The sequence below is a fragment of the Cebus imitator genome, unplaced genomic scaffold, assembly GCF_001604975.1.
Source record: "Cebus imitator isolate Cc_AM_T3 unplaced genomic scaffold, Cebus_imitator-1.0 Scaffold32, whole genome shotgun sequence".
Taxonomy (NCBI): domain Eukaryota; kingdom Metazoa; phylum Chordata; class Mammalia; order Primates; family Cebidae; genus Cebus; species Cebus imitator.
Genome location: NW_016107347.1, coordinates 6,064,578 through 6,078,564, shown reverse-complemented (window position 1 = coordinate 6,078,564; position 13,987 = coordinate 6,064,578). Strand labels below are relative to the sequence as shown.

The window sequence follows — 13,987 nt, the reverse complement described above, 5'->3', positions numbered from 1 at the left end:
AAGACAACATAGAGAAGAAATTCAGAATCCCATCAGATAAATTTAACAAAAAGTAAAATAACTAAAAAAATAAATAAATAAATAAAAATTAAAAAAAATAAAATTCTGGAGCTGAAAATGTGACTGACATACTGAAGAATGCATCAGAGTCTCTTACCAGCAGAACTGATCAAGCAGAAGAAAGAATTAAAAATACACAGAGGAGACAAAAGAAAAAAGAACAACAAAAAAAAATGAAACTCACCTAAAAGATCTGGAAAATAGCCTCAAAACAGCAAATCTAAGAGTTATTGACCTTAAAGAGGAGGTAGAGAGAGAGATAGGAGTATAAAGTTTATTCAAAAGGATAATAACAAAAAACTTCCCAAACCTAGAGTAAGATACCAATATTCAAATACAAGAAAGTCATACAATACCAAACAGATTTAACCAAAAGAAAAATACCTCAAGGCACAATCAAACCCTCAAAGATAAAGGCTAAAGAAAGGATACTAAAAGCAGCAAGAGAAAAAGAAACAAATGGCATACAAAGATGCTTCAATATGTCTAGCAGCAGACTTCACAGGCTAGGAGAGTGGTATGACATGTTTATTTACTTATTTATTGTTACTTTTTTTTTTTTGAGAAAGGGATCTCAGTTGCCCAGGCTGAAGTTCACTATCACAATCACAGCTCATTACTGCCTCCACCTCCTAGGCTCAAGTGATCCTCTTGTCTCAACCTCCAGCATAACTGGAACCACAGGCACATGCCACCACACCCAGCTAGTTTTTTTATTTTTATTTTTGTAGAGACTGCATCTCCCTAATGTAGCCCAGTTTGGTCTTGAACTCCTGGGCTCAAGCAGTGCTCCTAACTTGGCTTCCCAAAGTGCTGGGATTACAGGCATGAGCCACTAAGTCCAGCCAGATTGACATATTTAAACTGCTAAAGGAAAAACTTTTTTATCATAGAATAGTATATTCAGCAAAAATAAACTTCAAACAAGAAGGAAAAATAAAAACATCCCCAGAAAAAACAAAAGCTGAAGGATTTCATCAACAAAAGACCTGCCTACAGAAATGCAAAAGAAAGTTCTGTAAACTGAAAGGACATTAATGAGCAATAAGCAATCATCTGAAGGTACAAAACTCATTGGTAATAGTAAATACACAAAAAAAGACAGAATATTATAACTTTGTAATTGTGGTATGTAAACTACTCATATCTTCAATAGAAAGACTAAAACATGAACCAATTAAAAAAATACAACATTTCAAGACATAGTACAATAAGATAAATACAAACAACAAAAAGTTTAAAAGCAGGGGGACAGAGTGAAAGTGTACAGTTTTTATCACTTCTCTCTTTGCTGGTTTATGAGTTTGCTTGTTTATGCAATCAGTGTTATCGGCTTAAAATAATAGATTATAAAATATTATTTGCAAGCCTCAATGTAATCCCAAATTAAAAAATAATAAGATACACAAGAAATAAAAAGAAATTAATTTAAAAATACCACTAGAGAAAATCACCTTCACTAAGAGGAAGACAGGAAGGAAAGAAGGAAGAGAAGATCACAAATGAACCAGAAAACAACTAACAAAGTGGGAGGCGTAAGTCCTTACTTATCAATAATGGCATGGAATGTAAATGAACTAAACTTTCTAATCAAAAGACACAGAATGGCTTAATGAATTAAAAAAAAAATCCATGATCTATTGCCTACAAGAAACAAACTTTACCTATAAAGATACACACAGGCTGAAAATGAGAGAATGGAAAAAGATATTCCATACTAATAGAAACTAAAAATTAGCAGGAGTAGTGTATTAGTTCATTTTCATGCTGCTGCTGAAGACATACCCAAGAATGGGGGGAAAAAAAGAGATTTAATTGGACTTACAGTTCCACATGGCTGGGGAGGCCTCAGAATCATGGCAGGAGGTGAAAGGCACTTCTTACATGGTGGCGGCAACAGAAAATGAGGAAGAAGCAAAAGCGGAAACCCCTGATAAACCCATCAGATCTCGTAAGACTTACTATCACAAGAATAGCATGGGAAAGACCAGCCCTCATGACTCAAATTACCCCCCCCCGAGCTCCTCCCACAACCCTTGGGAATTCTGGGAGACACAATCAAGTTGAGATTTGGGTGGGGACACAGCCAAACCATATCATTCTGTCCCTTGCCCCTCCAAATCTCATGTCCTCACATTTCAAAACCAAACATGCCTTCCCAATACTCCCGCAAAGTCTTAACTCATTTCAACATTAACCCAAAAGTTCACAGTCCAAAATCTCATCTGAGACAAGGCAAGTCCCATCCGCCTATGGGCCTGTAAAATCAAAAGCAAGCTAGTTACTTCCTAGATACAATGGGGTACAGGTATTGGGTAAAATACAGACGTTCAAAATGGGAGAAATTGGCCAAAACAAAGGGGTTATAGGGCCCTTGCAAGTCTGAAATCCCATGGGGCAGTCAAATTTTGAAGCTCCAAAATTATCTCCTTTGACTCCAGATCTCACATCCAGGTCACGCTGATGTAAAAGGTGGGAATACATGATCTTGGGCAGCTCTGCCCTTGTGGCTTTGCAGAGTACAGCCTCCCTCCTGACTGCTTTCATAGGCTGGTGTTGAGTGTCTGCAGCTTTTCCAGGCACACAGTGCAAGCTGTCAGTGGATCTATCATTATGGAGTCTGGAAGACGGTGACCCTCTTCTCACAGCTCCTGTAGGCAGTGCCCCAGTAGGGACTCTGTGTGAGGGTTCCAACCCCACATTTCTCTTCCGTACTGCCCTAGCAGTGGTTCTCCATGAGGGCCCCATCCCTGTAGCAAACTATTGCCTGGGCATCCAAGTGTTTCCATACGTCTTCTGAAATCTAGGCAGGGGTTCCCAAGCCTCAGTTCTTGACTTCTGTGTACCTGCAGTCTCAACACCATGTGGAAGCTGCCAAGGTTTGGGGCTTCCATCTTCGGAAGTCACGACCTGAGCTGTACACTGGCCCCTTTCAGCCATGACTGGAGCAGCTGGGACACAGGGCACCAAGTCCCTAGGCTTCACATAGCATAAGGATCTTGGGTCTGACCCACAAAACCCCTTTTTCCTCCTGGGCCTCCAGGCCTGTGATGGGAGGAGCTTTTGTGAAGGTGTCTGACATGGCCTAGAAACATTTTCCCCATTGTCTTGGGGATTAACATTAGGCTCCTTGCTACTTATGCAAATTTCTGCAGCCAGCTTGACTTTCTCCCTAAAAAATGAGTTTTTCTTTTCTATTGCATTGTCAGGCTGCAAATTTTCCAAACTTTTATGCTCTGCTTTCCTTATAAAATTGAATGCCTTTAACAGCACCCAAGTCACCTCTTGAATGCTTTGCTGCTTAGAAATTTTTTTACCACCAGATACCCTAAATCATCTCTCTTAAGTTCAAAGTTTCACAAATCTCTAAGGCAGGGCAAAATGCCACCAGTCTCTTTGCGAAAACATAACAAGAGTTACCTTTGCTTCAGTTCCCAACAAGTTCCTCATCTCCATCTGTTACCACCTCAGCCTAGACCTTATTGTTCATATTCATAACAGTATCAGCATTTTTGTCAAAGCCATTCAACAACTCTCTAGGAGGTTCCAAACTTTCCCACATTTTCCTGTCTTCTTCTGAGCCCTCCAAATTCTTCCAACTTCTGCCTGTTACCCAGTTCCAAAGTTGCTTCCACATTTTCAGGTATCTTTTCAATAATGCCCCACTCTACCAGTACCGATTTACTGTATTAGTTGGTTTTCATGCTGCTGATAAAGACATACCTGAGACTGAGAAGAAAAAGAGATTTAATCGGACTTACAGCTCCACATGGCTGGGGAGGCTTCAGAATCACGGCAGGAGGCAAAAGGCACTTCTTACATGATGGTGGCAAGACAAAATAAGGAAGAAGCAAAAGCAGAAACTCCTGATAAACCCATCAGATCTTGTGAGACTTATTCACTATCCCGAGACTAGCACAGGAGAGACCAGCCCTCGTGATTCAATTACTTCCCCCTGGCTCCCTCCTGCAACATGAGAATTTTGGGAGATACAATTCAAGTTGAGATTTGGGTGGGAACACAGCCAAACTATATCAAGTAGCTATACTTGTATCAGACAAAATAGATTTCAACTATAAAAAGAGTTAATGAAGGTCATTATATAATGATAAGGGGGTCAATTCAGCAAGAGGATATAACAATTGTAAATATATATGCACACAACACTGGAGCACCCAGAAACATAAGGCAAATATTATTAGAGATAAAGAGAGAGATAGACTCCAATACAATAATAGCTGGAAACTTCAACCTCATTTTCAGCATTAGACAGATCATCCAAATAGAAAAATCAACAAAGAAACATTGGACTTAATCAACACTACAAACCAAATAGACCTGACAGACACTTACTGAACATTTCATCTATCGGCTATAGAATACACATTCTTCTCCTCAGCACAAGAATCATTCTCAGGGATATACCATATTATAACCACAAAACAAGTCTTAAAACATTCCAAAAAATTAACATGATATCAAGTATCACCCGGAGAGTACAGCATCCCTCCTGACTGCTTTCACGGGCTGGCGTTGAGTGTATGCAGCTTTTCTAGGCACACAGGGCAAGCTATTGGTGGCTCTACCATTCTGGAGTCTTGAGGACAGTGGCCACTCTTCTCACAGTTCCACTAGGCAGTGTCCCCCAGTGGGGAATCTGTGTGGGGGTATTAATACCACATTTCCCTTCCACACTGCCCTGGCAAAGGTTCTCCATGAATGCCCTGCCCTGGCAGCAAACTTCTGCCTGGACGTGCAAGTATTTCCATACATCCTCTGAAATCTAAGCAGAGGTTCCCAAATCTCAATTCCTGGCTTCTGTGCACCTCTACAAAAAATTAGGGAGTGTTGTGGTGGCACATGCCTGTGGTCCAAGGTAGCTGGGGGCTTCACATACAAGAATTGTTTGAACTGGAAGGCAGAGGTTGGAATGAGCCAAGATCATGCCACTGCACTCAAGCCTGGGCAACAAAATGAGGCGCTGTCTCAAATAATAATAATATAAAATAAATAAATAAAAGGATCCTTCATCATGACCAAGTAGGGCTATACCAGGGATGCAAGGATAGTTCAACATACATACAAATCAATCATGTGACACAACATACCAACAGAATGAAGGACAAAAATCATATAATCATTTCAATTGATGCTGAAAAGTACTTGGTAAAATTCAGTATCTCTTCATGATAATAATTCTCAAAAATCAGGGTAGAAGAAACATACCTCTATAGAATAAAAGTCATATATGACAGACCCACAGCTGGTATCATACTGAATGAGAAAAAAATAAAAGCCCTTCCTCTAAGATCTGGAAAATGACAAGGATGCCCACTTTCATCACTATTATTTAATATAGTACTAGAAATCCTAGCTAGAGCAATTAGACAAGAGACAGAAATAAAAAGCATACAAATTGGAAAAGAAGAATTCAAATTACCTTTGTTTACAGATAAAATTCTATATCTGGAAAAACCTAAAGATTTTGCCAAACAAGTATTAGAACTGATAAACAAATTCATTAATGTTGCAGGATACAAAATCAACATAAAAAATCAGTAGCATTTCTATATGCCAACAGCAAACAATCTAAAAAAGAAATCAAGAAAATGATACCATTTCTAATAGCTACCAATAACATTAAACACCTAGCAATTAACCAAAGAAGTGAAAGATCTCTATAATAAAAACTATAAAACATTGATGTAAGAAATTGAAGAGAATGCAAAAAATATGGAAAGATAATTTATGAAATGGAAAAATCAATATTGTTAAAATTATCCATACTAACCAAAGCAATCTTCAGATGCAATGCAATCCCTATAAAAACACCGATGACATTCTTCACAGAAATAGAAAAAACAATCTTAAAATTGATACGGAATAAAAAAAGACCCAAAATAGCCAAAGCTATTCTGAGTAAAAATAACAAACTGAAGGAATCACATTACTTGACTTCAAATTATACTACAGCACGATAGTAACCAAAGAAGCACGGTATTGGCATAAAAACACATAGGCTAATGGAACAGAATTGAGAACCCAGAAATAAATCCATACATCTACAGCGAACCCTTTTTTTTTTTTTTGGAGACAGGGTCACACTGTGTCACTCAGGCTGGAGTACAGTGGTGAGATCTTGGCTCACTACAACCTCTCCCTCTCTGCAACCTCTGCCTCCCAGGTTCAAGCGATTCTCCTGCTTCCACCTTCCGAGTAGCTGGGATTACAGGTACCCACCGCTACACTCAGCTAATTCTTGTATTTTTAGTACAGACAAGGTTTCACCATGTTGGCCAGGCTGGTCTGGAACTCCTGACCTCAAAAGATCTCAGCCTCCCAAAGTGCTGGGATTATAGGCATGAGCCACCACACCCGACCAACAGTGAACTCAGTTTTGACAAAGATGCCAAGAACATACATTGGAGAAAGGATAGTTTCTCCAATAAACAGCGCTGGAAAAACTGAACAGCCACATGTAGAAGAATGAAACTAGATCCTTATCTCTCACCATATACAATATCGAATAAAAGTGAATTAAAGATCTAAATCTAGGACCCCAAACTATGAAACTACTAAAAGGAAACATTAGGGAAACCCTCCAAACACTGGTCTGGGCAAAGATTTCTTAAATAACACTCCATGAGCACAGGCAACCAAAGCAAAATGGACAAATGATATCACATCAAGTTAGAAAGCTTCTATGTAGCAAAGGAAACAATCAACCAAGTGAAAAGCAACTCACAGAATGAGAGAAAGTAAGTGCAAATTATCCATCTGACAAAGGATTAATAACCAGAATATATAAGGAGCTCAAACAACTCTATACAAAATAATCTAATAATCTGATTTTTAAATGGGCAAAAGATCTGAATAGACATTTCTCAGAAGAAGACATACAAATGGCAAACAGGTGTATGAAAAGGTGTTCACATCATTGATCACGGAAATGCAAATTAAAACCACAATGAGATCTCTCACCCCAGTTAAAATGGCTTTTATCCAAAAGACAGGTGATAATAAATGCTGGAAACGATATGGAGAAAAGGGAACCCTTGTACACTGCTGGTGAGAATGTAAAGTAGTACAACCACTATGAAGACCAGCTTGGAGGTTCCTCAAATAAACAAAAATAGAACTACCATATGATCCAGCATTCCCGCTGCTGGGTATATTAACCAAAAGAAAGGAAATCAGGCCAGGTGTGGTGGCTCACACCTGAGGCTTGAGGTCAGGAATTTGAGGTCAGCCTGGGCAACATGGTGAAACACCGTCTCTAGTAAAAATACAAAAATTAGCCAGGTGTGGTGGCAAGCGCCTGTAATCCCAGCTACTCAAGAGACTGAGGCAGGAGAATCGCTTGAACCTGAAAGGCAGAGGTTGCAGTGAGCCAAGATCATGCCACTTCACTCTCAAAAAAAAAAAAAAAAAAAAAAAACCGGAATTATACTTTAATGATAGATTACTGCATTCATAGGTAACATAACAGTGAAGACCGCATTTTCAGCAAGCAAACCCTCTGATAACCCTTAAAAATCACACCATAACAAGTCTACGCTACTTACTGCTATGGTCTGATGATACTATATACTTTGTAAACACTATGTGAATACAAAATCAAGTAAAAAAGACTCCCACCTGTTGCCAAAGATAGTCTCCCAAAAACCACCAATAACAGGTACAGATTCCAAAGTTTCTATTCCTCTGACTTTATCAGAGGAGTTGTTTCCATTTTCTCGGCTCCCATCCCCATTTACAGTTTTTCGTAATTTTCTACAAAGAAAAAAATTTCAATAACTTCAGATTATTCAAGACCCTTTCTATTTCTGCCCAAAATATCCCTACAGAAAATTATACTGATAAATTACTACCTAAAATCAAGTATCGTTTAACTTCATATACTGAGGATAAATTATACAAGTACTTTCTGATTTGAGGGCAAAACAGATTCCAAACCAAAATCCTATGCTCCCATTTTTTTCAGTCATTAACTAAATAGAACTGCTATTCAGAATCTACTAAAAAAACTTTCCACTTTTATGACCAAGAGTCTGTTCAGGCACATTCAACACCACTAGCAGAAGGAGCAATTTCTTTAAATATGGACATTAGGAATCTACCTCTTATGGCATATTTTACAAGGGTACCTTAGAAAAATAGCAACTGATCACTTATTATTGATATCCTATATAATTAAAAGGTATATCCTATAAACACCAGTAAGACATACCATAGCATTTTACTTCCTTAGAAAACATCAATTTAATTGAATTTATAAGAACTCTTCTTTTAAAAAACTTTTTAAAAATAACATTCAAAAATAAGAATATGTTGAAATTCATTTCACCTAATCGAAAATTTGTATTTAGTAATTGCTTATGCGGCAAAAATCTAGAGATACTCTGAGGGAAGATAACATAACTTCTGGAAGATAATGCATATACCTAAGAAATCTTCAACAGTTCCAAAACTCATATAAATCATATAATCAATTAAAACATAACATGAATTCAATATGTAAAGAAAAACCAAATCAATCCTTATTAAAAGTTTAGACAGCCAGGTGCAGTGGCTCACACCTGTAATCCCAACACTTTGGGAGGCCGAGGCAGGTGGATCACCTGACGTCAGCCTGACCAACATGATGAAACCCTGTCTCTACTAAATACAAAAAAAAAATTAGCCAGGCATGGTGACATACACCTGTAAGCCCAGCTACTTGGGAGGCTGAGGCAGGAGAATCACTTGAACACAGGAGGTGGTAGAGGTTGCAGTGAGCCAAGATTGTGCCATTGCACTTCAGCCTGGGCAAACCTCCATCTCATTAAAAAAAAAAAAAAGGCCAGGTACAGTGGTTCACGCCTGTAATCCCAGCACTTTGGGAGGCGAAGGTGGGCAGGTCACTTGAGGTCAGGAGTTTGAGACCAACCTGTCCAACATAGTGAAACCCCGTCTCTACTAAAAATACAAAAAAATCAGCTGGGCATGGTGGCGGGTGCCTGTAATCCCAGCTACTTGGGAGGCTGAGGCAGGAGAATCACTTGAACTCAGGAGGCGGAGGTTGCAGTAAGCCAAGATCATGCCACTGCACTCCAGTCCCTGGGTGACAGAATGAGACTCCAACTCAAAAAAAAGAGTTTAGACCACTTAGAAATCAATTCTTATTACACACTTTTGAAAAAAGGTAAAATTTTAGTGGCACTAACCAAATGTACCAAGATCTTTGTTTACAGTGAATTTTCACCAAATTTTGATTAAGACTGAATCTCAAAGAAAATGTTTTTTCAAAGCCAATCTATAAGATAAATTTTAATGAAGAATAATAAAGTATAGAAATTTTCCTTTTAAACAACCATACTGAATGACAAAATCCCAAACTGAAACTAAAAGTTTGTAATAACGTTTCTCAGCATCAAGGAGAAAACTGCAAAGTAATGCATTCATTTTCCAAGCCAAAAAATAATTTAAAAATACACAAAAGATGGAGATTTAAAATGAATCAAAGGTTTTATAAATCTCTACAATACCTCTCTCAGACAATACACAACTACAGTGTACTTTCTCATCTTACCTTCTTCTCCGATTTCCATTGTTTCCTGATGGTCTCGTTAACTGAGTAGACACAATTTGACAGTGGACAGTTCCCATGAGTAGCATAAGGCACAAGGGTCCAAGTACTTCACTTACATTCACAATAGGCATCATCAAATATAAGACAATTGCTATAACTGAAGAGGTTTTAAGATGTCAAACATTAGAGTTCATCTTTAAAATTAATTCTAAAAACTATACAAACTGTTTCTTTAAAAATCCATCATTTAAAAAAGTACAGAAGTAAATAATTTCCTATAATACTCATCCAGCAGCATATCAGCCAAGAGAAAACTGGAAGCCCTATATCCCTCGGCAAGTGAAGAATACTGTGTTAAAAGGATTTCGCTTTCTGGCAGCATGATAATTTAGATACTTCAAAAGGGTTTCCACTGCAAAACAACAAGATGCTGTATATAACACACATCCTGAAGTGTTGTGTTACTCAAAGGAAGAATATTTTCCAAAGCTACACAGAAAGCAAAGAAAAAAAATGGGAACTCAACCTAGGTAGTCAGGCTCCTGAGTCCTCACTCTAAAATTACTATGCTATATTGCCTTTTCATTTCATATATAACAAAGAGGAAATACATATACGTGTGCGTGTGTGTATATGTATATACACACACGCACACGTATGAAATGCAAATTAAAGCATATATATAAAATGTTTAAAGTAAATGAAAGAAATGGAAAAATATCAAAGATTATTTCCATATTTTAACATATTTCAGATTTTCACATAAATAGTAATTCTTATTCTATACAAACTATTCCTGTGTGGAGACAAAGTTACCTCTTTCATGCCCTAATAAAATCCCAATGCTCAAACACAATAATAAAAGTACCCAAACAATATACTATAGACTTTTTTGACTTGAGAATGTGAATATAAAGTTACCACTAAAAGTAAACACCATGAAGATAGGGAGTTTTGTCTGAGTTGTTCACTGTTATGTCTAAAACCAGTACCTGGAGCACAGAATAGGCACTCAATATATGCTGGATAAATGACTGAAATACTATCAAAGTGAATTTGACATTTAAAAGTAGAAAATTTACCTTAGCATCTAGAAGACTACTTGGCACAGACACAATAGGCTTCAGTATTTGTTGACGCAACTGAGTTAATGTAATAATTTCACACAATGTAATTTTGATCACATCCATACAAATCATCTCAACTGACAGTTATGAATAAAGAATTTGGCTGGTGGCTGGGCATGGTGGCTCACATCTGTAATCTCAGCACTTTGTGAGGCCTGGTGGGTGGATCACTTGACCCCAGAAGTTCAAGATCAGCCTGGGCAACATGGCAAAACTTCATCTCTACAAAAACTCCAAAAAAATTAGCTGAACATGGTGGCACATGCCTGTGGTCCCCCTCACAGCCTACTGGGCAGGCTGATGTGGGAGGATCATTTGAGCCCAGGTAGTCAAGGCTGTAGTGAGCCAAGATTGCACCACTGCACTCCAGACTGGGCAACAGAGTGAGAACTTGTCTCAAAAAAAAAAAAAAATTTGGGGTTGGTGAAACAAAAATGGACAAATGGGATCACATCAAGTTAAGCCAAGATCACATCACTGCATTCCAGCCTGGGCGACAGAATGAGACTCTGTCTCGGGAGACAGGGGTGGAGGGAGCTTCTACACAGCAAAGGAAACAATCAACCAAGAGAAGAGACAACTCACAGAATGAGAGAAAGTAAGTGCAAATTATCCATCTGACAAGGGATTAATAACCAGAATATATAAGGAGCTCAAACAACTCTATAAAAAATAATCTACTAATCTGATTTTTAAATGGGCAAAAGATCTGAACAGACATTTCTCAAAAGAAAACATATGGCCAGGCGCGGTGGCTCCAGCCTGTAATCCCGGCACTTTGGGAGGCCGAAGTGGGTGGATCACAAGGTCAAGAGATCAAGACCATCCTGGTCAACATGGTGAAACTCCGTCTCTACTAAAAATACAAAAAAAAATTAGCTGGGCATGGTGGTGCGTGCCTGTAATCCCAGCTACTCAGGAGGCTGAGGCAGGAGAATTGCCTGAACCCAGGAGGCGGAGGTTGCGGTGAGCCGAGATCGCGCCATTGCACTCCAGCCTGGGTAACATGAGTGAAACTCCGTCTCAAAAAAAAAAAGAAAACATATAAATGGCAAACAGGTGTAATAAAAGGTGCTCATATCATTGATTACAGAAATGCAAATCGAAGCCACAATAAGATATCACCTCACCCCAGTTAAAATGGCTTTTATCCAAAAGACAGGCGATAACAAATGCTGGAAAGGATATAGAGAAAAGGGAACCCTTGTACACTGTTGGTGGGAATGTAAAGCAGTACAATCACTATGAAGACCAGTTTGGAGGTTCCTCAAATAAAAATAGAACTACCATATGATCCAGCAATCCCACTGCTGGGTATATGCCCAAAAGAAAGAAAAACAGTGGTCAGGCACTGTGGCTCATGCCTGTAATCTCGGCATTTTGGGAGGCCAAAGTGGGCAGATCACTTGAGGTCAGGAGTTCAAGACCAGCCTGGGCAACATGGTGAAACCCCATCTCTACTAAAAATACAAAAATTTGCCAGACACGGTGGCAAGCACCTGTAATCCCAGCTACTCAGGAGGCTGAGGCAAGAGAATCACTTGAACTCAGGAGGCGGAGGTTGCAGCGAGCCGAGATTATGCCACTGCACTCCAGTCCCTGGGTGACAAAAAGAAACTCCATCTCAAAACAAACAAAAAAGAACAAAAGAAAGAAAGGAAATCAGTGTTATCTGCACTCCCACATTTGTTGCAGCAGTGTTCACAATAGCCAAGATTTGGAAGCAACCTAAGTGTCCATCAACAGATGAATGGATAAAGAAAATGTGGTATATATACACAATGGAGTACTAGTCAGCCATAAAAACAAGATTCTGTTATTTGCAACATGAATGGAACTAGAGGATTTTATGTTAAGTGATATAAACCAATCACAGAAAGACAAACTTCACATGTTCTCACTTATTTGGGGGAGCTAAAAATTAAAATGACTGAACTCTAGGAGCCAGAGAGTAGAAGGATGGTTACCTGAGGCTGAGAAGGGTAGTGGGGGTGGAGTGGGGGATGGGGATGATTCATGGGACAGAATGAAAAATACCTAGTATTTGATTGCACAACAGGATGACTATAGTCAATCCTATGTTATTGACTATACAGTCAATAATTTAATTGTGTGTTTAAAAATAACTAAAATAGTATAACTGGGTTATTTGTAACACAAAGGATAAATGTTTGAGAAGATGAATACCCTATTTGCCATGATGTGATTATGATGCATTGCATGCCTGTATCAAAGTATCTCATGTACCTTAAAAATATATATACCTACTATATATCCACAAAAATTAAAAAGGTTAAAAAAAAAAAGAATTTGGTTGGCGTTTGATCCCAGTTCCTGGGAGGTAACCTATAAACCCTTGAATTTCCTAAATGACAGAAGTAACTTTGCTATTCACTGTGGGCTCCTTGTGCCAGAATTGATAGTTTATGCTAACGAGGTACCTAGGATGGCTGCTGGTCACCCCAAAAAGACCAACCATGTGATTAAAGGTTTGGGTCTTTGAGCCACATTAGGAGACCTCTGAGGAGTGAAGGGGGATAGAGGCTACATTCAACCACATGTCAATGATTCCATCAATCAGGCCTAAATAATAAAGTCTCAATAAAAACTCTACATACCAAAGCCTCAGGGAGCTTCCCTGGATGGCAATATTCGGCATATTGCTACCTGAGGACAACAGAAGCATCCTGTTTGGAACCATCCCAAACACTCCCTTATATCTCTCTTCTCATTTATATCCTGTTGCTATAATGAAACTCTAATCGTAAGTTTAGCACCTTCTGGAGTTCTGAGAGTCATTTCATCCAATCATCAAACTTAAGGGAGTACGTGGGAGATTCCCAAAACTGTAGCTACCTGGTCAGAAATGAGAGTGACAGTGGGGACCCCCAAACTTCAGGCTGGTATCTGAAGTGAGAAGAGTCTTGTGGAGGATTGTGCCCTCAACCTGTGAAGTCTGACCCAACTCCCAGTAACAGTAAAAAAAAGCATTATATTGGCTGGGTGCGGTGGCTCAAGCCTGTAATCCCAGCACTTTGGGAGGCCGAGGCAGGTGGATCACGAGGTCAGGAGATCGAGACCATCCTGGTCAGCATGGTGAAACCCCGTCTCTACTAAAAATACAAAACATTAGCTAGGCATGGTGGCACATGCCTGTAATCCCAGCTACTGAAGAGGTTGAGGCAGGAGAATTGCCTGAACCCAGGAGATGGAGGTTGCGGTGAGCCGA

General features: G+C 39.0%; 1 protein-coding gene across 10 annotated transcripts in view; it reads right to left on the bottom strand.

Annotated features, from left to right (window-relative positions):
- Positions 1-13,987, bottom strand: part of PHTF1 (putative homeodomain transcription factor 1) — a 55,592-nt gene that overhangs the window by 12,131 nt on the left and 29,474 nt on the right. For 6 of the 10 annotated variants that reach the window (XM_037737024.1, XM_037737021.1, XM_037737020.1 and 3 more), the window contains 3 exons: positions 9,632-9,788; positions 7,699-7,833; positions 245-295 (listed from right to left, as the gene is read on the bottom strand). In XM_037737024.1, the coding sequence (XP_037592952.1) occupies positions 245-295; positions 7,699-7,833; positions 9,632-9,788 (343 nt within the window). The remainder of the gene's footprint in view (positions 1-244; positions 296-7,698; positions 7,834-9,631; positions 9,789-13,987) is intronic. The other 4 variants (XM_017524264.2, XM_017524267.2, XM_017524265.2 and 1 more) reach the window with 1 other exon arrangement.